This window comes from Salminus brasiliensis, chromosome 2 (genome assembly GCF_030463535.1).
Source record: "Salminus brasiliensis chromosome 2, fSalBra1.hap2, whole genome shotgun sequence".
Classification (NCBI taxonomy): Eukaryota; Metazoa; Chordata; class Actinopteri; order Characiformes; family Bryconidae; genus Salminus; species Salminus brasiliensis.
This window is the reverse complement of record NC_132879.1, coordinates 24,832,769-24,860,316: the sequence shown is the minus strand read 5'-3', so window position 1 is coordinate 24,860,316 and position 27,548 is coordinate 24,832,769. Positions and strand designations below refer to the sequence as shown.

At 39.8% G+C, this 27,548-nt stretch overlaps 3 protein-coding genes across 4 annotated transcripts; 2 read left to right on the top strand and 1 right to left on the bottom strand.

Moving 5' to 3' along the window:
- Positions 1-206: 206 nt before the first annotated feature.
- washc4 (WASH complex subunit 4) lies at positions 207-13,448 on the top strand. Its single transcript, XM_072671626.1, has 33 exons — positions 207-411; positions 1,758-1,897; positions 2,012-2,065; positions 2,267-2,332; positions 2,481-2,526; positions 2,728-2,795; positions 2,930-3,012; positions 3,133-3,175; positions 3,271-3,374; positions 3,476-3,596; positions 4,133-4,256; positions 4,402-4,529; positions 4,789-4,949; positions 5,320-5,446; positions 5,547-5,672; positions 5,929-6,036; positions 6,971-7,117; positions 7,340-7,419; positions 7,502-7,607; positions 7,726-7,842; positions 8,774-8,942; positions 9,047-9,201; positions 9,329-9,403; positions 9,493-9,597; positions 9,709-9,843; positions 9,951-10,059; positions 10,184-10,250; positions 10,479-10,565; positions 10,721-10,868; positions 10,964-11,060; positions 11,166-11,362; positions 11,481-11,577; positions 12,336-13,448. The coding sequence occupies exons 1-33, from the start codon at positions 351-353 to the stop codon at positions 12,401-12,403; spliced, it is 3,519 nt and encodes a 1,172-aa protein (XP_072527727.1). The 5' UTR covers positions 207-350; the 3' UTR covers positions 12,404-13,448.
- An 840-nt stretch (positions 13,449-14,288) lies between these two features.
- On the bottom strand, positions 14,289-22,014 carry cnot2 (CCR4-NOT transcription complex, subunit 2). 2 transcript variants are annotated; one of them, XM_072671640.1, is made up of 15 exons: positions 21,964-22,014; positions 20,296-20,415; positions 20,085-20,157; positions 19,830-19,977; positions 19,523-19,705; positions 18,512-18,588; positions 18,214-18,339; positions 17,915-18,039; positions 17,671-17,791; positions 17,234-17,390; positions 16,178-16,239; positions 16,045-16,094; positions 15,770-15,870; positions 15,449-15,593; positions 14,289-15,258 (listed from the first exon to the last, which is right to left on the bottom strand). In XM_072671640.1, the coding sequence occupies exons 2-15, from the start codon at positions 20,401-20,403 to the stop codon at positions 15,172-15,174; spliced, it is 1,563 nt and encodes a 520-aa protein (XP_072527741.1). In that variant the 5' UTR covers positions 20,404-20,415; positions 21,964-22,014; the 3' UTR covers positions 14,289-15,171. The 2 variants fall into 2 exon arrangements, with proteins under 2 accessions (XP_072527741.1, XP_072527748.1); XM_072671647.1 differs by having other exon boundaries at positions 17,671-17,788.
- A 3,884-nt stretch (positions 22,015-25,898) lies between these two features.
- On the top strand, positions 25,899-26,913 carry lrrc10 (leucine rich repeat containing 10). Its single transcript, XM_072671657.1, has one exon. The coding sequence runs from the start codon at positions 25,904-25,906 to the stop codon at positions 26,729-26,731; it is 828 nt and encodes a 275-aa protein (XP_072527758.1). The 5' UTR covers positions 25,899-25,903; the 3' UTR covers positions 26,732-26,913.
- Positions 26,914-27,548: the final 635 nt, after the last annotated feature.

The window sequence follows — 27,548 nt, the reverse complement described above, 5'->3', positions numbered from 1 at the left end:
GGCGTCCATGGCTTTACCCCTTTCTCTTAATGTTTGTAGGCTTTTGCAAACAGGGAGTGCTCAGCAGTCTGAGGGTTAATGAGCTGTTTTAGGGTTTGTCCAACTAATCAACGCTATCAAATGTTTTTTTTTTTTTGGGAAAGTCCTCTCCATCCAGCTTTTACTTTAAAATTCCCTGCGAGCTCCACGCCGGAAATTCAAGTTCTTCAGCAAATCATGGGACCAGAGAGCTGAGAAGCGGAGGCAGTTCCCTGTTCACACCGCTTCTCTCTTAGCTAGCTACTTTCTCTCTATCCTGCGGAGGGCAGCTGTCTGCTAGCGACCATCTCCGCGCTAGCTCGCTTAGCAGGATGGCGGGGGAGTCGATCTCAGCCGACTGGGAGTTTGATCGCTTCGACGATGGCTCTCAGAGTAAGTGCCGTCTCTGTTTAGGCTAGTAGTCAGTAGCTTCAGCCGCTCGTCCAGCTGAAATATCGATCAAACGTTAACAGTTAGCAGTCGGGGGTTAGCGACCAGGCTAGCAGCCTGGCTGTGTTTTGGTCAGATGATCAGGCGCGCTTGCCAAGCCTTAGCTTGAATGATCAGTCTGTCTTGAATGATCAGTCTGCCTTGTTGTGAAGTCAGGAGGTCAGCAGACATGAAATATTGTTTTCATTACTGTGAGATGTAGCTGGATAGATAGATAGTTAATGCCGTCGTTGCTGTGAGCTAACGTCCCGTGATCGGGTGAATTAGATCTGGTGGTTTGCTGTGAAATTAGCATATCGATCCAGTGATCAACAGCCCAGTTCAAAGACAGTTTCGTGCTTAATGATCTTGCAGTGCACTAACGTTGCTAGCTCTAGCTACCCTATCCTGTTAGCCCCGTTACCCACTTGCTCGCCCCGCTTAGTCATATGACCATAACTGACAGCGAGGAGCAGAGAGTGCGTTGACTTTTCTAGCCACGCTACTGTAGTGCATGTGGATGATCACATCTGTTCACCGTGATATTTGTGATTGACGTTCCTGCACTCTTCCATATATTTGTATTTGCCAATGTATCGCTTGCTAATGTTGACAATCTGCGTTTAAGCACTAAATGGGCAGTAATGCACTTGCATGGTTAATGAGGCACCACCTGTAAGTTTTCCCCACCCATGTTCTGATTTGGAAATGCCATGGGTTCCTTTCTTAGTTTTATTTCATGTAAAAAAAAAAAAAAAAAAAAACTGTAGATACACTCTAGAGGTGTATGCAATATGGTGTTATATTGTGGATTTCACCAGAACGCTGTCCCACTATTTGTTTAATTATAAATACAACATAATTAGTCCTTTCTAACTGAGGTTTGTGCTTCACAGTATATGAAATGCTTTAAAAATGTTAACTATGAAGAATTATACTATATGCCTTATAAATGTGTGTTTTTTAATATTATTATTAATATTAATATTGTAATACAAACTTTTTATTTTTATTGAACTCAGTCCTATGAACAATAGGTCAGATCTTTAAGTTAAGGGGGTTTGTCAGTATTTTGTTTGGTTTATATAGCATAACATGTTTTAGTAATGCTGGGCATGTACACCACATTGAGGTCTCCATGTCTTTTTGTTCCAAATTATCAGTCTGAAGACAAAATAAAAATTGTGGTGTGATCTGTGTTACTGTATTTTTGCCATTTTACCTTCCCTCTACTTCTGCTGATTGCCGTATTGCAGTGCTGTTGACCTGTAATGTTGAATTATGAGCTGTGACCCATGTTTATGTTGTAGAAATTCATACCGAAGTGCAGCTGAAAAACTACACAAAGTTCTTGGAGGACTATACATCTCAGCTCAAAGCTATTGAGGAAGCCCTGGATGACTCCATTGGAGATGTTTGGGATTTTACTCTGGATCCAATAGCTCTGAAGGTGCGATATAATTTGGTTAACCTGGTGATGTTAAAGGGCATTGATGGTTCTTTTTCTTTACCTGCTTTTAGAGACACAGAAGTTATTCTGTCCCTTTTTATTTTCTCATTACAGCTAATTCCCTATGAACAGTCCTCACTTTTGGAGTTGATTAAGACAGAAAACAAGGTGAGTCACCAGTGGATACAGAATAGTTCACCATTTCTGACCACTTTAAACGAAAATCTTTCAAAAGTATCTCAAACTGCATAAAGTATGTGTTTATCAGGGGTCAGATAGGCTAGTTGGCTGTGTTTACTGTAACAGACTTGATGTCATGTAATACCTTTTAAATTTAAATGATGTTGTTTGTTGCTGTTCATTATTCAGGTTCTCAATAAAGTCATTACAGTTTATGCGGCTCTCTGCAGTGAAGTTAAGAAGCTGAAATATGAGGTATGTGGCAATGCTAGGGTCAGTTTTACATAAATTCTATATAAAATTCAATAGCATACTCAAAGTCGAATATGAAGCAATATAAGAGTTTCTCTGTATCTTTGTATGTTAGAAACAGTTTAATAAGGTGATCTTCTCCCCTGTTTAGGCTGAGACAAAGTTCTACAATGGTTTGCTGTACTACGGTGAAGGAGGTAGTCATCTTTGATTCTGTCTTATCCTTTAAAACATCTCTTATAGGATTCAGTAACTGCTGTTTTGTGATAAGTGTGTTGACCAAGAAATTGTTGTTTACTTAGCAGCACATAATGCATTGCATGCTATGGTCCAAAGTTTTGCTCATTCACGGATGGTATCTTCTTTGAGCCTTGCTGAACGTTGTTTCTGATTGGCAGTTTCTGACACCAGTGTGGTTGAGGGCGAGTGCCAAGTGCAAATGGGTCGCTTCATCTCCTTCCTGCAGGTGGATTGTCTTTTGTGGTTTAGCGTGTATTACATCAGCACATGTTAGTTGCATGCTTTACCAGCCAGTTTTATACTGAGTGAACTCTCTCTCTCTCTCTCTCCCTCTCTGTCTCTCATTTTCACACTACACAGGAGCTGTCTTGCTTTGTGTCGCGTTGCTTTGAGGTTGTGGTAAACGTGGTGCATCAGCTGGCTGCCTTGTACAGCAGCAACAAGTGAGGTCTTTAGTACTGTGATGCGTTTGTTGTATTTTATTCACTGTGATATTCTGTGATCCTTCTTTTTCTATTCTGGATGGTGGTTTATGATTTTGTTTTTATTGTCCTTCGTTTCAGAACTGCCACAAAAATCATTGAGTCCACTGGAGTACATTTTCAGGTACAGTTAATGAATTATGTATGTCTGTATGTTCTTATATTAAACATTTTAAAGCTGTGTTTTGGCATGTGAATAATTTGATTGGTATGATGCAGACAGTATATGAGCACCTGGGTGAGCTGCTGGTGGTGCTCATCACTTTGGATGAGATCATGGAGAACCATGCCACTTTGAGAGACCACTGGAAGATGTACAAAAGGTGAACCCCAGCCTTACCCTAAATGCATTTAGAAGAACAGTCTCCTACTGCACTCTGATTTAATGTGATCAAGGGAATAAACACATGTTTTGACTTCACAGATTACTTAAGTCTGTCCACCATAACCCGTCTAAGTTTGCTATTCCGGAAGAGAAGTTGAAGCCATTTGAGAAGCTATTGCTGAAGCTGGAGGGACAGCTGCTGGACAGCATGATCTTTCAGGTTAATATGGCAACTCTTTCAGTAATTATGGGTTCTTGGGGAATTTTCAGGCACAATACTTTGTTCCCTACTAAGCAAAGAATGGTATTACAGAGAGGTTTTGAATCGAAGAACAATGTGAGGCCCTTTTATGTACCATAAGACAAAAGAGAAGACTACAAGATATACAAAAAGATTTTGTTTAACATAAATTGGGACAGCCTTTGTCTTTCTTGCAGGGCTGAATTAAAAATCTGTAAAAGGCTGTAGGTCACAAGACTCAGCTGCAGATCACAGGACTGTAATTCTGCCTTGGCAGAGAGAATTGCTAAGCTCTTGTATGCGTTCATGTGGATCTGAACTGTACTTCCTAGCTTTGACAGGGGCTTAGCCAGTCTCCAACGCAACTGTTAAATCCCCAGTACACATTGCTAGTATTCAGTCATTTTTGTGATTTTGTAATATGACTAGCAGCTGCATAAAAACATACAGCAGCATAGGGGTATCACGTGGGCTTGTAGATGTGTAAGCCTTAATATTGTTTCTGTTTCTGATAGGCTTGTGTAGATCAGAGGTTTGATAATCCTGGGGAGGGGGTGTCTGTCTCTAAAAACAGCGCCTTTGCTGAGGAGTTTGCCCACAACATCCGCACTATCTTTACCAATGTGGAGTCAAAGCTTGGTGGGTAGCTGCTTGTTTTTAATTGATCTAATGACCAAATAATGATTGTCTAATATTAATTTGAACAGACATATTGATATATTAAATACCTTACCCAAATTTGTCAGTAGGGTCTTGTTTAATTCCTGAGTATTTGTGTTCACAGGGGAACCTGCTGAGATTGACCAGAGAGATAAATATGCAGGGGTCTGTGGCCTCTTTGTCTTGCATTTCCACATCTTTCGAACTGTTGACAAGAAGCTTTATAAGTCACTTTTGGATGTGTGCAAAAAGGTTTGTTTACCTACCCGAGTCTGATGGTTTTATACCTTTTGAAGCATTTCATACATTTTTGTATACATTTTACTTGAAACTAATATCTGCATTGCCTTTTTTGAGTTTTATCATTCAGTATTTTTCTTGATTTGTGTTATGGTCATACTTTTTGGTAGATGCACCAGGAGTTAAAAATATCCTAATTTGGCTTAGTTCACTGTAATGTGCACATAACGTGCCCTTGAATATGATACAATTTTTTTCTTTTATTTTCCAGGTCCCTGCAGTGACACTCTCGGCCAACATAATCTGGTTTCCTGACACCTTTTTGATTAATAAAGTCCCAGCAGCAGCAAAACTGATGGATAAAAAGAGTCTCCAGTCCATTCGTACCAGCAGAGATACATTTTTGCAACAAAAGGCACAATCACTAACTAAGTGAGTTGTAGGCTTCTGCAAAAACAGATGTATACACCATTGCTGCCATGCAAAAACCTTGTAGCTCCATTTTTGACATAATTTAAGCCTATCAGTTGTTCTTTACATCTCATCATAAACATTTGAAGCATGGGCCGATAGAAATGCTCCAAAATGGCTTAACAAAATCCTTTTATATTGACTTTCATTGAAAGTTAAGAAGGTGTTTTTGTGTGATGACAACTCTGCAGAAACCTTTGACAAGTTGGTTTGAACCTAAATGTACAGTCATCAGCATGCCTCCTGTATGGCTTATGCTTGCAACTTGCATCTTTTGATCCTTAAAAGCCATCATCAGTCTGTGACACTATTTGGGTGTCTGTTTCTGCAGGGATGTGCAGTCTTATTACGTGTTTGTGACCTCCTGGATGATGAAGATGGAAGCTATCTTATCTAAGGAGCAGAGGCCTGACAAGCTCGCAGAGGACCTGAGCAACAGGTGCAACGTCTTTGTTCAGGTAAACAGCACCATTGTTGTATTGTCTGGCATGTAGCCAGCAAAATGGTAGGGATACAGAAGGGTTACAGACTTGGACATTGTGTGTGTCTTTCCTGTAGGGGATCCTGTATGCCTACAGCATCAGCACCATCATTAAAACCACCATGAACCTGTACATGTCCATGCAGAGACCCATGACCAAAACCTCTGTGAAGGCCCTGTGTCGTTTGGTGGAACTACTAAAGGTAAAGTTTGCTTTTGTTCTATCACAGAGCTAACCTGCATGGGAACAGCCTTCTGCAATGAATTCTAAGGGCTGGTCCTGAAAGCCCAATTACTGTGTCCTGAGTCCAAACCTTTAGGTTTATTAAAGAATATGCTTGGTGGGGAAAGTACAGTTTTCTGGTTGACTGTCCACAGATGTGTAGTTATTTGAATTACTCTTATGACAGACTGGTCATATTCAGTCTACCTACTGTCACTTTCTTTTTCTTTTTTTAGGCAGTAGAGCACACATTTCACCGGCGCTCCCTAGTAGTTGCAGACTCCGTGTCGCACATCACTCAGCAGCTGCACTCACAGGCCCTGTCCTCCATTTCTACAGCTAAGGTAAAGGCTTTTGTCTTTGTTATCTGAGTTTGGAGCCGGTAGGCATCAGCCAGCGTGGAGATAATGATAATGTGGATGGAAAAAGTACTTTGAATTAAGACCCTCAAAACATCTACCATTGTAAGCATCATGATGGCTATCCTACAAATCTTTTATCAGCAGCAGCAACAAGAAGATGAGACTGTGTTGTGAAATTGGTCAAACGAAAAGGAGATGAGGTTATGTTTAGTTTTCTGGTATAGGGTCATATGAGGAAGTGGTTGAAACAAATCTTGAATGAATGGATTGATGACCTAATCTTTATTCAGCATTCACTCATAGTAACTTACTAATAGTGCTTTAATTGACTTTTTAGAGCTTCAATTAAATGTACTGCTCATTGTAAATCTCAGTATTTGAGACCTTGGAGGATCCAGACAGTATATTCTTCACTTCTGCAATTTTATCTTTATTGTAGACGACTTATATTTTATTTTTATATACAAAAATAAAAAAATGCTGTAAATGGTCATGTGAAAAAAGAAATAGGTGCCAAGGAGCCAAAGAAGGTTGTGGATGCATAGGAGTCTGGGAAGGGGTTGAAAAAGATCTTTAATAGTAATAATTGTGGGGATGTCTTTTTTCTATTATATTCTTAAAATTTTTATTTGTTATGTTATTTTACCTGAATCTCTAAATATTGTTAAAATGATGATCAAATGTCCAAAGACAAAGATTTCATATGAGGTGTCATATGATCATATATACAAACTATCCTAAACATTTGGAAGGCATTGTATGCCCACCACATTACTGTTTTATTAGTGTTTTATTATTTATTTCTCTAAAAAAACGTTCATGTATAGAACTACAAAAACACCAAACTGTGGCAACACAGAAGGCAGATAAACCAGAAGATAAAAAATAGTAAAGGTAACTCTCTGTTCTCCTGTAGAAAAGAGTGATCTCTGATAAGAAGTACAGTGAGCAGAGACTGGATGTGCTGTCAGCACTGGTTCTGGCTGAGAACACACTGAACGGGCCGAGCACGAGAGAGAGAAGACTGGTGGTGTCTCTAGCGCTCAGTGTGGGAACTCAGATGGTAAGATTACAGGATTGCTTGGGCATGGGGTTCACATATGGGCATAAGCCAGTTTTGAATGGAGCAAGTTAAGAGAAGTCATAGACTGCCTTTGGATGGTGAAGCCTTGTGCTGGCCTTTCTGCTGTACAGAGTACTGATACAGAAGAAGCCAGAATTCATTGAAAAGCTACTGCAGCCTACTGCCTACAAGGGTGTGGCATTTCCATAATTTGTTTCACAGAAAACCTTCAAGGATGAGGAGCTTTTACCTTTACAACTTGTCCTTAAGAAGCTGGACCTGATCAGTGAATTAAGAGAGAGGTGAGACTCCGATGGTAAATAAAATATATGTGGTCAGTTTTCCTGACAGTAGAAGTAAGATGTGATCTTTTTTCTTCCCCAGGGTCAAAATACAGTGTGATTGCAGCTTTCTCTACTGGCACCGAGCAATCTTTCCCATTTACCTGGATGATGTGTATGAAAATGCTGTGGATGCAGCAAGGATTCATGTAAGTTTACAGAGATTCTGTTCTATGTGAAGTTGAGTTGTTTAAGCTATAGGAACAGAAATTTCACAATCTGATAAGTTCTGCTTTCGGTCACTCAGAGTAACTCTCTGTCCTCCAGTATATGTTCAGTGCTCTCAGAGACAGTGTGCCCACTATGTTGCACGCCAAACACATGGAGTCCTGTGAGCAGCTGCTGGAGTGCTATGACAAAGAGATCATGGACGTCTTCAATGAGGTGAGAAAGAACACAGCTACAGGACTTTGAGAGCAGTGACAGAAATCGAAACTGATTAAATAAAGAAATAATAGTTCTTAATTTAGACTGAAGGCTCATACTAGGGCAATCATTTTTAATTATACGAGTACTCACTCATCTGTCGTTATTAAGATTAATAGAGCAAACAAATAAGTAAGTAATCAAATAAGCTTTTTAAATTAGACAAGCAAAAAAAAATAAAAACGTTTGAAACTTGAAATTGAGGCATGCATAGCCTTTCAAAGATTAAAAAAGCTGAACTAGGGAAGATTAAAAAAAACATTGACAATGTTGACAGCACTTATAAAATTACAATATAGGCATAATGCATATAAATAAAATGCATATAAATAGATATTTCTGGATTTGTTATTATAAGAAGTAGGATATTTTTAAAAAAAAATTCATTGTGCGAACCAGCAACTAATTATGGCCTGTTTTACCAAGATTATGTTGTTTTGTTGAGTATTGAGGTTTACATGAGCAATTGTCAGCCTTAGATGACACTGATTGGGGGGCGGGGATAAAAAAAAATTATCTGCCACTATTTTTATTACCACCGTCAATCATCATTACTTTCATTAATCTTACCATCTCTACTATAATTAGATTAAGTTATACTATATTATGATTATTATGATATTATGATTGTTGCACACCTGAGCATTAGAACAGTGGTTCGGTGACTTTTATCAGTAATTTATAAATAGTTATGATCAGAGCAGGATGACTTCCCCATTGTCTTGGTTTCTCCCAAGGTTTCTTCCTCCAGCTCTGAGGGAGTTTTTCCTTGTCACTGTCTCCTTTGCCTTGCTCACCTGGGGTCTTTATGTCTTGTTGGTTTCTTGTCCTCTTACTGATTACCAATTGAGTAAAGCTGCTTTGTGACAATGTCTCTTCCTTTAATTAGCATTTGTTGGACAAGCTGTGTAAGGAGATAGAGAAGGATCTGCGTCTCTCTGTGCACACACACCTGAAGCTGGATGACCGGAATCCATTTAAAGTAGGCATGAAGGACCTTGCTCACTTCTTTTCTCTCAAGCCTATCCGCTTCTTCAATCGCTTCATTGACATCAAAGGCAAGTTGAAATGAGGGCTGTTCCTAACACCTTAATAAATCCCAAGCATGCTGTTTTTTTTGTTTGTATAAAGTAAGAAACGACTGTTGTTGTTCCTCATGTAGCCTACGTAACTCACTACCTGGACAAGACATTTTACAACCTCACAACAGTGGCTCTCCATGACTGGGCCACGTACAGTGAGATGAGAAACCTAGCTACGCAGCGCTATGGTCTAGTCATGACTGAGGCCCATCTCCCCAGCCAGACTTTGGAACAGGTATGGAAAATGTGTGTTGAAAATTGAAAAATTGAAAATGTGTGTTTCACATTAGTGACCAATGTAAAAGTGTGGCGAGTTATGTTTCGAATTGATAGTCAAATGTAGTCAAATTGATATCAATTAGGGGCTGGATGTGTTGGAGATTATGAGGAACATCCACGTATTTGTCTCGCGTTATCTCTACAATCTGAACAATCAGGTGAGTCTCATGCTTGAAATCATTTGTTCTCAGTCATTTGTTGATTGATCATGTTAGTTGCTGGTGTTTATGAGCATTTCATTTTGTAGATCTTCATTGAGAGGACCAGCAACAACAAGCACTTGAACACCATCAATATCCGGCACATTGCAAACTCGATACGCACTCATGGAACTGGCATCATGAACACTACTGTATGTACAGTTCTGCTACATGTTGGGTGTTTTATTTACCCTGGCTAGTTTTCTTGATGTGATAGGCTGTCAAATCTGGCAGTACCTTGACCAAGTCACATGCAATTTCAGGTAAACTTCACTTATCAGTTCCTCCGGAAGAAGTTTTACATCTTCAGCCAGTTTATGTACGACGAGCACATCAAGTCCAGGCTCATCAAGGATATCCGCTTCTTCAGAGAGACTAAAGACCAGTCAGATCAGAAGGTAGAAAAATAACTAGCTGTGTATGTTTTGTAGATTTTTAGATTAGTGTTTCTATTTGGATAGTGCATGATCTGTTTTCTGTTTTTATTTTAATTGAATGTTTATAGTACCCCTTCGAGAGGGCCGAAAAATTCAACCGGGGCATCAGGAAACTAGGCATCACTCCAGATGGTCAGAGCTACCTGGACCAGTTCAGACAGCTCATCAGCCAGATTGGTAAGGCATTTTCTACATACTGCCATTTAACAAATGCTACTGTGACTGGAATTACAGTGTGTACTTGTGTATCGTTATTTTTCATGCTGATCTGTCCCTTGCTTCCATGTCTCTTTTCTCTTAGGTAACGCAATGGGGTATGTGCGAATGATTCGCTCTGGAGGCCTGCACTGTTGCAGTAGTGCTATTAGGTTGGTGTCCTAAGCCCAAGATGCTCTCGCCCATTTCTATTTATATAAAATTCAGCTTAACATAAACATACATTAAATAATTTAGCTCTGTTATTTAAGATGTCTTTGTGAAAGATCAGCTTCTGTCTGTTCACACAGTTGCGTAAAGGCCTTAGACTGATCCCAGATCAGCGTTTGTACTCCTGCGTTTGGGTTTGAGTATATAATGTGCAATCCTGACGGTTTTAGGTTTGTTCCTGATCTGGAGGACATTGTAAACTTTGAGGAGTTGGTGAAGGAGGAGGGTCTCTCTGATGAGACCCAGAAGTCAGCCAGGTACCGAAGCACGGCATCACTTTTTCTATCATTCTGTGGAAATAATTATACTTAGCAAAATTCCTTACTTAAGGCCTCATTTCTGAGAATAAAGTTTACAATGTTTGTCAAAGGTTAAAAGAGCACTCAAGAAAATGTTGCCCCCTTCATTTCAGCCTCCTAGACTCTGTCCTCAGCGACCTGACAAGTAACTCAGCAGAGGGGACTGAGTATTTCAAAATGCTTGTGGGTGTGTTTGCCCCAGAGTTCCGCAGTCTGAAAAATATGCACTTAAGGAACTTCTACATGATCGTTCCTCCTTTGGTAAGCTGGCATCTTGATGCACCTCTGCTTGTAATGTTTTTAATATGCAGTATATGTTACATTTTTCCCATGTTCCCTCCTCTTCCAAATTCCAGACAGTGAATTTTGTGGAGCACTCTATAAGCTGCAAGGAGAAGCTGAACAAAAAAAACAAAAATGGTGCAGCCTTTACAGATGATGGCTTTGCCATGGGTAAGGATCCCAAATTTTGCAATCACGTATGCATCTCGTACATTTCGGTACTTGTTATTCTCTGATGAACACCTCCTCTCCCCTATTTTCCTGTGTTCTCCTAAGGTGTTGCCTACATTTTAAAGCTGCTGGACCAGTATCAAGAGTTTGACTCGTTGCACTGGTTCCAGGCAGTTCGAGAGAAGTACTTGAAGGAGATGAATGCAGTGGTAAAAGAGCAGAATGTTCAGGCCACCAGCCAAGATGAGAAGCTCATGCAAACCATGAACTTAACTCAGAAGAGACTGGACATCTATCTGCAGGTAGGCTTTGAGGCTCTAAATGCTCCTTGTCTCATCATAGAAAAAACATGGGATGGCCATGTTCAGGGATTTCTTTGCACTGCTGACTGGTACTAAATGTCTTTTTGTCTTCTGGCAGGAGTTCGAGCTGCTGTACTTTTCTCTGAGCAGTGCACGGATCTTCTTCAGGGCTGATAAGACTGCAGCCGAAGAAATCCAGGAAAAGAAAGACAGGGGTGGGTTCATTGATGTTTGACGGAGACACAATAAATGATCTTAAATATCTCTGAACCTGTGCAAATAATATAACTGTGCAATCTTTTGATAATATGTGTATTGCACATGTATTCTTTTTTCAACCATCTTAGCTCTCTGTCTTTAGCTGTTTGAAGCCATGTGTGTATGACCTAGACACCAGGTCTTACTCTTGGCCATTGTACAACAGCAGACAGCATTAGCATAAACTAAAATGACAGACTTTTCTTAAAACCTGCTTAGGTTTGTGTGCTGGTCATTCCAAATGATCAACAAGACCACCAAGCTTGAGTTGAACATCCCTTCCCCTTCAATCTTTGTGAAAAATAACTGCAGTAATATTTCTCACCTAAAATATGATGATAAATCATGTGTATGGTCGCTTGTGTGTAAAAAACAAAAAAAAATAACATGGGTGCATTGATCCTACATATAAAAAATATATGTATTAAATATATACAAAATAAAATATTTTACATATAGACATTGGATATGATGTGAATTCCAGTGTAGTGTGAGTGGGGAGAAGTCTTGGTGGGTGCAGTGTGACTGAGCTATTTTTCACAGTTCCAGTAAGTGCGTGCGTGCATGCAGAGTGTGTTTGTATAAGGGGTGAAGGTCTGAGAAGATAGTTTGTATGCCTACCACCAGATATGCCTACCACCAGAAGAAATGCCCAAAGTTTAATATTATATATTGTATCCTGATGTTGATTTAAATGCTGATTTTTATCTTTCAGAGGATGTTGCTAAAGCGGATGCGGTTTCCTCCGAGTCTGCAGTCCCCACTGACTCCAGCGCCAAGTGAAACTGAGGAACAGCTCTTGCCAGAGATATTAGACTGTAAATAAAAGCTTACCCAGAGGGAGGTATAGGTTACCATATTTCAGATGGTAACAGAGTCTTGTAATACGTTGGGGTAAATAATGGCATCCATTTTTCAACCATGAAGGAACAGTGAGAAAGTAATGGAACACTTGTTACATCTCATGCACTTAATTTGAGCAGAACTGACTGTTGTTTATGATCTGCTTTGTGGCCTGCTTTTAGAAAGCCAGGGCACTGCCACTACACATTGTTTTCCCTCTGCTATATTTGGATTGAACAACCACTCCTACTACACATGCCAAGTGTGCAAGTTTGGCAACTGTTACTGGTCAGTGAGAGATGGCATTATTTTGTTAACCACTCCCATTTAAGGAAATATTTTAATATGGTGTAATACTTTGCCCCTAAAGTCAAAGGTAGTAAAAGGTAGAACAACATTAACTAATTCTATTTTGATTAATAATCACCTTAATTCCATTAATTAATCTAAGTGGATGTCTTTCATTCATGTGATTGAACTTGATAGAATAACTGGTCCTGGATCGTCTTCAAGGTGTGGTTCTGCAGTAGCACTCTACACCTGGTCAAGTAAATTAACTGTCTTCACTAAACTAAAAAAAATACACAACAAAAACAAGTGGATGTTTGAGATGTAGCAAACTGATGTTCTGAGATAACCCACCTAACCGCTGCCTAAACCATTTAAAAGTGGGTGCCGTTTTGGGATTTTTTTTTCTTCCCTCAAAATCAAATCAGCATGTATAAATCATGAATGTGGCTTAAGATGTGAAGGAATTCAGAAGCACTGTGTGGAAGAGGCAACATCTCATTGCACAAGCCTTAATATGCAGTATTCAGACAGTGATGCACATGATGAATTTGTAGTTTCAGAAACATTCCAGTTGAATGTTGATTCTTCATGCTCTTCTGTACACTTTTCACCTTTTGTAAAAAATCAATTGTGTACAGTTGGCCATTATGAGTAATACCATAATGACATTATTAAAAATATTTCTTAAATATGAGTACTGGCTTGCAGTGTCTGTGTTCTTCAACTATTACCCACTGGTCAAAGAATACACCACACCACACACACCATTAATTAAGACTTGGTTTGGTTCAGAGGAATTGCAAAGTAATGAAGCTCTGGTACCAAGCTCAGCTGTTTCCATTAAGGTGTGAGCATTCTGACAAATCTCATATTCATGTGACCCAGTGAACGCACCACTTTGTTTTGTCTACTTCATTCTGTCCTACTGCAGAAACGTCCTCTCAGTCTTCCTCCCAGCCAGCTCTTTAACATGTTGCTCCTCAGTCCCCTCCCACAGAGAGACAAACACTGGTTCAGGAAAGCCATTCTGCTTTATTACAAAGAAAAGAAAGAAGCTTTAAATGTGATCAGAAAATACAAGACTGGTCAGACTTTCGTTAGCGGTGTACCGGTTTTCCTTTTTCCTATGAAATGCTTCTATTCAAACAGCTGCAACTGAAATGTCTCCACCTTCATCGTTTCTGGGTATGAATGTCCTTGGTTTGAGAACGTCAGGCCTTCCTTGTTTTTTTTGTTTTGTTTTATTCATCTTGGTCTTAAGTGCACAGGGTAACAAACGTGAAGCCCTGTCTGGCAGCTCAACATTATTAACACTATCGTTTTGTCTGTTTTGATTTTTTTTGTTTGTTTTCATTTATTTGTTTCTAACACATAATGCCACCACCGCTCACCTCCTAAAAATGAGGCTGAGCAGATAATAGTTACCTTTTTTCCAAAATAGACGTCATGTATATATATATAGATACAGCTATCTATATATATATTATATACACATTCGTACATACATATCTTTATTAATGTGATGTCCAAAAAATTAAAAAAATGTACACGTTTATTACAAAATCGTAACAAAGACTGAAAAGTGTTTTTTTTTTCTCTTCTGGAACAATGTAGCTCAGTAATCTCACAGCCCCCTGGGTGAGGATGGTCCACAAGCTGTTTCCACAATGGTCACTAAAACAGTCTGATTTTGTAATTATTGAAGTTAGGCAGAGAAAACCTGACCGGGTATAGGATCGGATGCAGGGTTAAGATGATGGATCGAAGGAATGTTCAGGAGAGGAACAAAGGACAAGGAAGAGAATCCATGATGTAAAGAGGGTGTGTACCCTTCCAGACAAAAGCAGGAGAAGAGTAATTTGTTTTCCCCACATAAAAAAGCACAAAACAATTTTTGTGTTCTTTTATTACTAAATAGTGCAACAATGAACATTGCATTTTTCTTCCGCCCTTTTGTATTCACATGTATTGGATCTGTTTGTGTGTCTGTCCTGTTTACTAGCACAGTACGTTTCGGAAAACGAAACGTAGCCTTTTTGTCTTGGTTTTACCACTGTGTATTTGTTGTACTGCAAGTCAGTTCTCCTGCCAGAGACCAAATGGGCTTTTGATCTGAGGCGTAAACAAAACACAGACCTGTGCTCTAAATGAAAGGAGAAAAAAAAGAAAAGAAAAGAGAAAAGCAAGAGGGTATTAAAAACAGTGAAAATGTTGTGTTTTGAGTGTTGTTTTTGGGCAGCACATAATTTGTAAGGCAGGGACCCTCCCCTCAGTTCTTAAGGTGAAGACCCCCCACCCCCCCTTCCCACAGTCCTTGTCCAGACAGGTGAGGAATAAAACCAGGTTGTGGTTGGGCACGCCGGCTGGCTGGCCCTGAGGTCTGCTCCTGGAGCTCACAGACGCTAAGCGACTCTGTTTCAGAAGGCCTGCTGGGCCGGGTTGTAGTTGAAGGTGGTTGGCACGTGAGGCCGCTCCTCAAGCTTGTCATATTCGAGGTGAAACTCCTTAAAATGGGAGGAGACAAGGGGATTTGGAATTACTACAGTGGTACTTATGTTCTGCACCGGTACACAGTCTTAATGCTGGCCGGTACCTGCGCACTCTTAAAAGTAGAACATTTCTAAATGGTTCTCCACTTGGATGTACAGTTAGCAGTAAAGAACATTTACGTTGTGCAAAAGTTCCCAACTTTACCTTAGCTACCTTCCTCCAGTTAAGACAATCAAAGAAGTAGTATGTCCCTCTCTCATAGGTGTTGGTCTTCAGGGTGGGTTCCATGCCGGGTGCTCGTGTAATCCACACCCTCTCCTCCTTATGGTACCTCCAGTCTCGGTTAAAGCTGTAACACGGGCGCAAAATGTTGCGCGAGTTAAACAGAATCAATGGGATTTGTATTTTCTGTTCAATTGCAACTTCATCCCTGCAGCCACATTCTGAAAGCTTAGTACAGGTCATATAAATTAATGTCATTTAAACTAATCTGCATGCCCATGGAAAGTATGAAGTGATGCCTACAGTTCCACAGCAGCCAGAAGCTGTAAGAGGTCTCCTCCATTCATGTAGTAGAGGTAGAACAGCAAGTCCTCTCCATAACGTGCCAGTTTTATTGCAGCCAGCTGTAAACAAATAATAACAATAGTTAATGTTTTTCTGTGTGTTTTTGAAGGGACAAATGCACAATATTACTAACAAAACTTCAAATGTAAATTTAATTAGTGACCTCTGTCCTACACAGGTGGTTTGTTTTTGTAATTATTACAATTATGTAATTTCACACCAGTGTCACATACCTTGTCCCTTATATGAATGTTGGTTAAGTACTCAGAGGGAACATGGAAGTCTGAAAAAGAAGCCCAACCACAATTACTGAAGTGCAAAGCCAACATTGTTGAGCTTACACTGATAAATAAAATAGATACTAACCAATATCCTGTGGTCGGCATGGTGCAGAGGCCCAAGGAGATGCAAACTTAGGATACAGATTCCTGTTGGAGAAGAGGAAAAAAAAAAACTTGTCACCTTACTGCAATGACTATATACACTACTGGAATAGAGCAGAGACAGAGAGAGGCAGCCATCACAGTAACAGAGTATCTTATTTGTCCTGTACTAAAGTAATACAAGTTCTCTTAATCACATTACAGTTATCGATTGATTAAGAATTATTTTACTTGCATTACTCATTTTCATTTTGTGCAACAGAGTTAAACTGGGAATTCTCTCTATACAGATTGTCCAGGACCGTACTTCTTACATGCATGTGCTACCTGCATCAGCCGTTTATGTACCTCTGATTGAAAATATGAGCAGAGCAGAATAAGAAGTGGTGTAAGCGTGATGGCAAACAAAAGCTCTGTAGACATCGTCTTACTTGAGACTTAATTTGGAGGCAACTGTTTCAGCTGTTTCTATTGACTAGTAGTCTAAAAACATCAGACATTTCTAACCCTAATCAGTGTAACAGACTGTGTTCAGAGTGAAGGCAGGGAGAGAAATGGTTATTTAAAGGAAGGTAGTCACTGGCTATTTCATCCAACATTTTGTCTATTCACAAGTCTGCTACAATACTCTGGCAACCATGGTCATCAGACCATTTACTGTTGTCATGAAGTAACTTCACTTTAGGCCATTTATTCCCAACAAACACGTGAACCAGAGTTCTTACTATTTATAATTATTTAAGTGTTACCAAGCGTTCCTCAGCTCACCCTAAAAAAATTAGCCCTGCACTATAAGATGCTGCTGTGGGTCCCGTGTGCCTCTAATTTGTTCTTTCCAGTTAGTACAGATGTGTGCGCGTTTTAGAGAGTAAAGTAGTGAGGTTACATTTTGAAGTAAAAAGTTAGTTACCTTATTGCAGTTTATCAGACAATTAGTCTTTTGCAATGGATTACTTGTTCAAACACCCAATACTTATCACAAAAAGGGACAGAAAAGTTAATGTATTCCTGTCTCTGAAAGCTTAGAGAGATCTCATACTCGGGTGAATTGAGATTGAGTCCCAGTGTAGTCAGGTCGCTTCCCAATGCCAGGTGAACCATGCCAGGATCTGTCTCGGCTGCCCGGATGAAGGCCAGGAGCCCAATCATTCCAAACTGGTCCGTCACCATTCCTGAAGGAATGTTTGTCACTTTGCCTGTGGAGAAAGTAAAGATACATCAGAAATCAGGGTAGCAGCAAATGAAGATTTTAGTCCAAGTAATTTCATTTTTGGATCCTTTTTTCAAAATAAACTGGTTTAGTTGGTGTTTAATTTTATTTAATTAAGTCTGATTAATGAACGGTCAGAAACAACACTATGTAAATGTCACAAATGCACCTTACAGGGTTACAATAAAAGCTCTGCTTTAAGTAAATCGGTCATTGTTTGAATAAATGCTCAACATACAGCAGTTTGGATTTACAGTGAAGCTCACCATCAGGCAAGACCTGGATCCCCTTCTTCTGCTGGTTGTTGTTCTGTGCTGATGTCTTATCACCTGGGAACTTGGGGCCATCTGCACTGGAGCTGCTCTTAGCTGATGAGTTCAAGTTCTGCTGGGTAATAATACACAAAAAAATAAATAACATGCCAAGTTAGTTCAACACTAGTATTTGCTACAAACTGATTATTTGGTCAGGTTTGTTATACAAAAAAAATAAAGGTAAAGAAACACTGACTGATTTGCTTTCGTCCGTGCTCAACGTTGGATCCTTGTAGTTCGGCCCAGGCAATGCCGGAAAGTCTTCGTTGTGAATCGAGAAATCTTGCGACTGCTCAGTTGATGGCTTTGTGACCATCCCAACTGTCACCATAAATAGACAAACATACATATAATCCATAATTTAGCAACAACATTAACAGTCCCTTTTAAAAACAGTTCGATGCAAGAAAAATAAATCTTAATCTTAAATCTGAATGTACTTGCATTAACTTAACTGTCAGTTTTCTATTACTGGTGAGAAATATGATTCCTCACCATAGGGAGCCCTTCCAGTTAGGGGATTATGCAACGGTGTTGGGTTGCCATTTCCTTCCCTCCGACTTCTGTCTGCTAGCGCTGGGAAGTCCGAGAGGTCCAGTCCTGTCACGTTTTCACTCCCATCTATAAAACAGGGTACCAAAATAGAATTGTATTTAGCATGTAGTGCCAAACTGTAAAAACAAATTGAGCCCACCATCTTTTTCAAATTTAACTGCTACAATCATAATTCCTGACTAAACAGTGGGGATGTACTAAACACTCAATGCTCAAATTTAATTAATCTCTCACTTACCTGTCCCATTGAAGATGTTGTTCGATAAAGAGTTCATACCAAACCCTTGACTTCGCCCCATTCCAAAACCTGACATACTGAGGAAGATGTTTGTTATTATTGACACAGGCTGGCCAACAAAAACTACTAACACTGCATTGTGTTTAGGTCTACACATATGATCACATGATTAATCTTTGTTGGCAATGCTTCACACAGATTAATATGGTAGCCTTGCTAAAGCATTACTGATGTGTTCATAACTTTATCCACAGGTCACTTCTGCACAAAAACAATTAGCTGTCAAATAAAGACAGTTTGTCATTCCAATGTCTAAGATTTTTGTTGGATTTGAGTTATCCTATACTTAGGACATCAAGTGGTCCCATAAACCATTCAGAATTAGGACTGGTTTTCTGCCAGCAGTTCTGCATCAGTGCCTACTTTAAGAAAGATCTCGGTTCCATAATTCCACATAAATTAAACTTGTGGAGAGCAGTTTGCTTAACAATAGCAGCAATATGTGGCTGCAGTGACTGGACTGCATTCAGTAGCATGCAGGGAGTGGAAATAATTGATTTATACCATTTATACTTGAGCTGACATAACAGTACTGTATCTACTGTAGTGACTACTAACTAAATGCGCCTCTGTGATCTGACACCCCACATATTTAAAGTCTAACCTTTGACAGAAAATAAAATAAAAAATGGGGGGAGGCAGACTGCTGGCATGGGGTTGTTTACGTTGCCATGGCTACAGCACAACCCATCAGCATTCCTAAACACCTACACAATCCTGATCACATAGGTTGAATTTCCTAGTGTTTTTTTAAAAAAAATCCAATCTTTAAATCATTTGACAGTTAAAACAATTGAGACACTTGCAATCAAGTTGATGGTCTCTAGTGTAAATTCACTAAGCTACTACTGATGCCAGTGCATGCCAGCCTTTGCTACATCAAGACGGTTTTGCACTAGACTGCATTTGCATGCATTTTTTAAGTTATGCCATTAAGAACAGAAACTTTACCTGTTGATGGTGAAGGGCTGTCGTGCTGGCTGCTGCTTTGGCATGCAGATGATGCTGGGGGAGCTGCGGTTGGGGCTGCCAAGGCCCGAACTGCCCATACTGTTGGTCCTGCCACTCATACTCATGCCCTGACCCACCTGCGAGTGATTCATCATGTTCCTGGAGTTCATGGGTAGAATTCCCCTGCAAAGCAAAAAGAAATTTAAATCAGGTATAAGGGACATTCCCACAGTTGTCAGAGAGAGCAACCACAAAAGGAAGCATTAGTTAAATACAGGTCTGACAGAAAGGATGACCACAGGCCTACCTGTTCGGCGAAGGTGGAGTATGGAGGGACATTGTTGGGACGCCCGTTGTTGGGGTGTTATGGCTCGGTAACTGAGTACCTTGTGTTAAACTGCGGTTTAACTGAGGGTTGTTGTTGTTCATGCCCCTTATTGAGAAGCCTAGCGCACCTAGAGAAAACATGGCACCACAGATGTAAACATAAATGAAGCTGTACAGTATTTTCCTAAAACAAAACTGCAATGCAATACCAGCCAAATAAGAGAAATGCACTCACTTTGTGGACCATACAAACTTGCACCAAGCTGCGACAATTGACCTGACGATGATGGTGAGGGAGATGCCAGCATCTAAAAGACGTACAAAGTCTTTAGTTCTCCTACATTTTGTGCTCCGAAAATGTCTTTAGTAATCTTAATCTTTAAGTAACTGGAGAGACATTCTGATTTTGAGCACTGGCAAACAGAGCAAGTAACTTTTGAGCTTACATCTTTCTCTGATCGATGAGGGAACATCGACGGCTGGCCATAGTACATGCTCTCATCTGGGTAGTCGCTTTCGACCCCCTCAAACTTCTTTCTTGTAGCACTGAACATACCGTTCGTCACCTGTAAAGAAAAAACAAAACAAAACACCCAGTTCAGATGGTTGAAAATGAACCCAAATGACAATTTTTCTTGATGCTATGGTTTAGCACTAGTTCTGCCACTGAAACATTTACTGGGTTATGATATGCATTAACATCGGAGGCATTTTGTGATGGAAACTCCACATAAAACTAACAATAAAATAAAACACAAAGGTTTTGGCAGATTAGTCCAGATGTAAACTTTATAGAATCTGTAACTTCTCAGAACTTGGTAAGGACCAAGTTTAATCAGTAAGCAGGCTGTAAAGCCACACAATACTGTCAATACAAGCATTCAGAGCTGTTCGGTGCCAATGTTAGGACTATTATGGCTGTTTTGAAAAAGATCTGAGCACATGAAACCCATGTGACCACACAAGCCAAAAAAAAAAAGAAAAAAAAAAAAGTCAAAAGACAAATCTCACAACACTAGCCGGCACTTATTTGACACTGCAGAATAAACCGAGCCAGATGCAGACAGAATACACTGCTCATCACTTCCATTGTTTACATAAACATTTGCTGCTTGTATTAGCTTGACAGTTGGCACTGACAGACAAGCTCAATATTTAGCAGCAACTGGATGCGTGAAAGAGAACAGAAAGTTATGAACTAGCTAAACATCTCGTCGACAATGTAAAGCACGGCGACAGATTACCTAAACTACAGTAACGAGCGATGTACTGCCGGAATACACCGACGGACTGCGACTTGCAATTGAGTTAGCGTTAGCTGGCTAGCTGGCAAACTATTTCGGCACAGACAGAGGCTCTTACTTGCAGTCCACGATATTTTACTACGTTAAAGTTGGCAGAATTTGACTAAAGCACGTCCCCCAGATTACTTCAGTTACTTAGCCGGGCTAATTAGCTGGTTACAAAGCCGGTGTGGGCAGACTGCTAGTTAGCTAACGTCAGAAAATTAAATGGAGAGCGATTGATGGCTATGGCTCAAACCAGCTAGCCCGCTAAAGCTAACCGATGTTAGCCGACAAAGCCAGCCGCAGCTATGGAGCTAGCGCTAGCTTAAAGTTGCTAAGCGTAAACCAAGAAGAAAAGGCTTGAACGGCGGCTACTGACAAAATACGGCTTCGTCGATCCCACAGCGGGTTAACTTGGCTTCAGATTAGACCGTAGATCGCGTTTCAGCTCACGGCACACACAAAGCGTTTCTTTGAATTATTTACCGGATGAAGCGCTAGCCTTTAGCTAGCTAGTAACCGAGCTAACAAAGTATCTTTGCTGCTGCTGCAGGCAGTGTAGATTAGGCCACTGCGCCTCCCGCTCCGCTGCTGCCCGCATCTCTCTAAGCCCTTTAGCTTTAGATAGCAGACTGATGCTAACGCTGCTAGCTCGGACAAAAACAGAGACGTACGAGTCCGTGTAAACGCATCGCTCCATTTGTTCAAACTCAACCTACATGCGAGGTTAAAAATCATCCGACGTTACGACTCTGTTTTCGTGCTGTATTTGAGCCGGGGCGTGCGGAGCGCTGCTTCGTTTGTTAATAAATGTAGAAATTCACTAACCGCATTAATTTCCCCTCTCCTCGTAGACCCAAGATGGCTGTGTATCCTGCAGCCGAGAATCCTGGGTGAACAGCCTTTACCCCCTGACCCTGCACTGGCCTCTAGAGCAGCTCACACAGTTTTACATTATTATGGGCCTGAAAGAGGTTTAAATGATGACTTATTCAGATTAGACACGGATCCTCATCACTGTTCCCTTTAGCCCCCGAGTACAACGTTATATGGCAGTATATTGTTGGATATTTCTTGTGTATTGTTAACCTGGGCCAACATCAGCATTCTCCAGCAAGATGCCCTGTTTAGCTGGATGCATGTTTTCTAACCATACTGTTTTCATACATTTTCGTTGTAATGCCAGGAACATACTTATCTTTTCAGAAAATAGTGGACATTTTGCCTAAAGTAACACAAAAGCTAGAGTTGTTAATATCTTTTTTTCACAACTTCCCCAATTTCTCCATAAAAGGAGCGCATTCTACTCTATTCTTACATTTTATTTTCCACTGAGGTCCACTTAGGAAGTTTATATGTTTTAATTCATTTTAAATGAGTATGTTATTTCATTTTATTTTCCTACTTGTTCATTTTAAACATGCTGCGTTTCTGTACCGTTAAAACTGTTATACGGTAAAATGTGAGAAGAATTTCTCCTATTGAGGAAAGTAGTGGATATCGAGATCATGTGAGCATGTGAAGAACAAAGCTTGGTTTCATATTTCTCCTGGCACCCTGGCCAGCGGGGGGATTTGTTTATTCTTTAGCTCACCTAATTTAACACAATTAAGCATTCATTTGCCAAACTAGGTGTTTTACTATGACTTTTTGTATCCCTTTAACTTATATTTGTAATATATATATATATATATATATATATATATATATATATATATATATATATACATATATATATATATATATATATATATATATATATATATATATATATATATATATATATATAGTTGGTACTTCCTCCTTTGGCTCAATTGCACATTTCCTATAACCATCTACCTATAACCATTTACCAGTCTCTGACATTGACTGGAATAAGTTTTTCCTACTCCTTTATGTAGAATTGTTTTAGCAGTGTGGTGTTTAAGCTTCAGTGTTCGTACAGAGTGTCTGTACATTTTTTTTCATGCACCCTCTACAAACATTTGATTGGGATTCTTCACATTTGGTATCAGTATAACCAAACATGTCATCAGTTACTGCACCCAAATCTTGCAAATCCTCATGCAAATATTGGATATATTATTTCATATACTACACATGTAATCACTGTCTGAAGTCTGCAAATCATAGTCTCTCTCTTCTCTCTCTCTCTCTCTCTCTCTCTCTCTCTCTCTCTCTCTCTCTCTCTCTCTCTCTCCTCCTCTCTCAAAGAGAGACTGACCATTATTACATTTACATTATTACATTAAAGCAAAATATCCAAGGGGGTGAATACTTTAACAAGCATTTTGTAGTCCTCTAGGTTAGCCTTTTAATCATCAGCAATTCTGTGTGAACAGTATGACGGCCAGTACACACTTCCTTTAGTGTATAGTTCTGCTGGCAGAGCAGCAACATCATCAGCTCTTTACAGAAGCTCTCCACTCTGCCACATAACCACACAGACGCCCAACTGGCTGGCAGCTACAGAGTGATGACAGCAAGTCAAATTCTGATGGCTTTCTTTCAGTAGCATGACATCTGTGGTCTTAGTGCAGGTGCCATCTGATCATCTCTGTATTGTGTATTATACACTATCTACTCAGGGTTGTAAAAGACAGAATAAACTGTTTGTGCAATACATTATAGTGTCGATCATATAGTGCACATTGTAGTGTAGTGTGTGCATTAATGTGTACTGTGTTCTGTGCATCCAATACTGCACTGATGTGTGCCTCTAATACCTTCACACCAGTGTACGCAAGATGTGACACCTGTTGTGACAATAAACATAACAAGAATGCATTTGATTTGCCATGAGTAGACCTGGGTTTATGTAAAATTCATCAAATAATATTAAATAATAATAATATTACATTTCATGTGATAATCTTGAGGCTGAGGTGTTTTAATTCTGCTTTTTTCTGTATGCCTATAATCCAATGGCAATATCAATATACCTATTACAGTGCCAGGACAAAGTCGTTTCTGATTCCTTCTGTGTTTGCGTATTATACATACTTCCATATTCATTAATATTCATACAAACAAAAGTCAGTTTAAGAGGAAAACATGTATCCAACACCAGCCAGTCCTATGTGAAAAAACTACTGCCCCATAGGACAATTATAAGGGCCTGTGACTGATACAAGAACAATTATTAATAAACACTGTCTTAATTAATAAACACTGTATTTAGTCTTCCACATCCTGCTGCAAAACAATAGCACAGACCATCATTAGTGTTTTATGCTGGTCCAGTTTTGGGCTGGTGCTGGTTTTGCTGATTAACCTTGGTTAAATAAAATGTAAACTGTATAATATGGTCCTTATAATATGGTTCCTATAGAGCGTATCAGTCTTGCATCACATAGTGAATTCCACTGTATGCACAATGTTACATTTTCAGGGTTGGTATGGCCTGGGGTCCGTGGGGCCCAAAATCCCTGGCAGCGCCCCTGCATAAAGAAATTGACCAAAGTGACAAAAGAACCCAGATTATGAAACTGTAGGCCTCATTATGTCAAACATGGTGGTGGTAGTTTGTCAATACCATGAATTCTGCTCTCTATCCGAAAATCCTACAGGAGTGGCCTTGTTAAAGACCTGAGTTGAATCTTACTGAGATGCAGGACTTAAACTTTCAGTGCATGTTCAAATCCCTTCAATGTGGCTGAAAAGTTTGGTTGCAGCTGTTGCCGCTGTGGCACAACTAGTTATTACATTTAGGGTGCAGTTGTGTATTTACACGAGAGACAGAGATCAGAGAAACTTTTTTGCCTTGAATAAATAAAATAATAATTTAAAATATGTGGTTTGTGTTTCCTTTTGTTCTCATTGTCCTGCTGACTTTTGTAGATATATGCAGATATAGATATAGACTTTAGAAATGAATTACTTTTGTGTTAGGAAGTCTTATCTTTTATATGGGGGTGGGGGGGGTCTTGCACAGAGAACTTCTGACAAGTGTTTACTGTCTCAGCTGTTAAATAAATATATTTCTTTTACTTTTTTGCTCTTTTACTTTGCTAATCAGCCCATAATTTACTGTTATGGCTGACTGACCACAAACACTCCAGGCTGTTGTGGCATGCCAGAAACACTGTGAGCTGTTCTGGCATGCTGATATAGGATTGTTGAGTTGCTCCACTTAAGTGGTCCTTGATAGTTTGCGGGTTAGAGGCTAGATAAATGCACATATAGGAGGGGCTTAGATTCTCCACACATTCCTTAATCACAGGACACTTCTTATCACTGCCATTGGCCGGCTCCGCCTATCATAGCCTGGGAAGTCATACAACATGAATGAGGGAGGGCAAGCTGGATATCATCGATGGCACTCCCAGGAGTCAGCAAGGCAAAGCTCAGAGCAAGGCAGAGGTCTCAGCAGCACAAAAAACATCACTTTCCTACAGAGGAATAAATGGAATAGAATGGAATGAAAGAAGGACCTGGATAGGCCTTGACTCTCTTCAGCGGCTTAGTAAGTAAATGATTAGTCCTATAATTAATAACACTAACAATAATAAGTTTTATTTCAAATAGAGCCTTTTTTAAGCGGATAGTCACTTCTGATGAGTAAAACCAAAACAGAAGCAGTGTTTTTATTCTAACTTGTGGGTGTGCAATGCGGGTGTGAAACACACAGAACTAAGCTTTTGTGTTAACGATGCTTTTACTGGCTCAATTGAATTAAGTTATTAACTATGGATGACAAAAGATGATCTATTTCGGATTTCTATTAATGAGTTCTTCTATATCCGTTCTCCTCATGAAGGGGCCATGAATGTGGACTGGAATAATGGGAAATATTGTTCGTGGAGCTGTGGCCTTCATTCCATCAGACCGGTGTCAGCAGTATTTGGTGGGGGACTTGAAGGAGATGCCCCTTGACTGTACTGTGGATCTGAGCAGTCGTCAGTTGCGCCGCTTCCCCATTAGAGCGTGTGCCTTCAGTGAACTTGTTAAACTTTACCTCAGTGATAACCACCTGAGCAGTCTACCACCTGAGCTCCACAGCCTACAAAAGCTTCAGCTTCTGGCTCTGGACTTCAACTGCTTCGAGGAGCTGCCTTCAGTTGTCTGCAGCCTTCGGCAGCTCAATATCCTCTACCTCGGGAATAATCGACTTTACAAGCTGCCAAAGGAGCTGGCCAAGCTCTCCGAACTAAAGACACTGTGGCTGGAGACCAACTGCTTCACGAAGTTCCCATGTGTTGTGTGTAAGCTTCCCAACCTGAAGACCCTCCATCTGGGCTACAATCAATTTCATAGCTTGCCTGGCGAGCTGGTTAGGTTAAGTGAGCTACGAAGCATCTGGCTAGCAGGAAACTTGCTGAATGAATTTCCACCAGTGCTTCTAGAAATGCACTATTTGGAAGTAATTGATGTAGACAGAAACCGCATAAGACAATTTCCGACGCTTAGCCACCTGAGGGGACTGAAGCTGGTCATCTATGACCACAACCCCTGCGTTAATGCACCCTCTGTAGGGGAGGGTGTCAGACGGGTGGGCCGCTGGGCTGACTGCTCTGAAGAGGAAGATGATGAATCTGAAGGAAAGGCAGCTGAGGTGTCCCTAGAGGTGAAAGGTCAGCTTCCAGAAAGCGAGTAATATGAACACTGTAAATTGTGGAATGTATAATCAGCCTTTAATCACACTATGTCTCATAGTATTATCTGCAGGTAAGGTAACACCAACATTAACATTCAAATATGCTCTCAGTATGGTATTATTAAAGTGTTGTTTATTGAAATTATTTGTCTGGAACAATGAAAAAAGCATTATCATCAGCTTTCACTGTGGTAAATAAAGAAAAATCACAAGCAAGTTGTTGAGTGTCTCTTCCTTTGATTGCCTTGATTTCTGCTTTCATTAATTCCAAGATTTCAAGAGATATAAGATCTCTTATGAGACCTCTGTAATTCTCTTGATTAGATAATACATTACAAAGATGGATTGTTAAATTCCTACAATGTACCTCATCTCCTCAATAATTCATGTTTCATGTGACAGATTTGGGTCTCCATTTTGATGTAAGACCTTTAATAGGTTTTTATCATCATTCTTGCTGCTCCTGGTCTGTGGTAGAGCAAGTGTTGAACAGACTACAGTTTTTGTCTGGATTAACATCTTAAAATGTCATAATTAATTAATGATAACAAAATATATTTGTTCATATATTTTTGGGGACTACATTGCATTTTGTTGCCATATGAGAACATCATATTTGCAATTTGCAATGAACACAATAGGAATTAATACACTTCCATGTGATACGCATGTGCACACTGACCACATGTGTATACTTGTTTTAAGAATACACAAAGTGTTAAAAATAGTAAAAATAAATATATAATATATTGTTACTTCCTTTATATGCATTATTGTTAATGAACATTATGATGAATGATGTATGAAAGCAGCAGCA

Excerpts from the sequence above, each read along its gene's own strand:
- cnot2 (XM_072671640.1), bottom strand. The coding sequence starts at position 20,403 with ATGTTCAGTGCTACAAGAAAGAAGTTTGAGGGGGTCGAAAGCGACTAC. Across the intron at positions 18,589-19,522 it reads CAGCCCTTCACCATCAACAG|TATGTCAGGTTTTGGAATGG; the intron begins GTAAAGTTTCTG and ends CATCTTCCTCAG. Across the intron at positions 15,871-16,044 it reads ACATTCATATAAGGGACAAG|CTGGCTGCAATAAAACTGGC; the intron begins GTATGTGACACT and ends ATTTGTTTACAG.
- lrrc10 (XM_072671657.1), top strand. The coding sequence starts at position 25,904 with ATGTGGACTGGAATAATGGGAAATATTGTTCGTGGAGCTGTGGCCTTC.
- washc4 (XM_072671626.1), top strand. The coding sequence starts at position 351 with ATGGCGGGGGAGTCGATCTCAGCCGACTGGGAGTTTGATCGCTTCGAC. Across the intron at positions 7,608-7,725 it reads TGGATGCAGCAAGGATTCAT|TATATGTTCAGTGCTCTCAG; the intron begins GTAAGTTTACAG and ends TCTGTCCTCCAG. Across the intron at positions 7,843-8,773 it reads TCATGGACGTCTTCAATGAG|CATTTGTTGGACAAGCTGTG; the intron begins GTGAGAAAGAAC and ends TCCTTTAATTAG.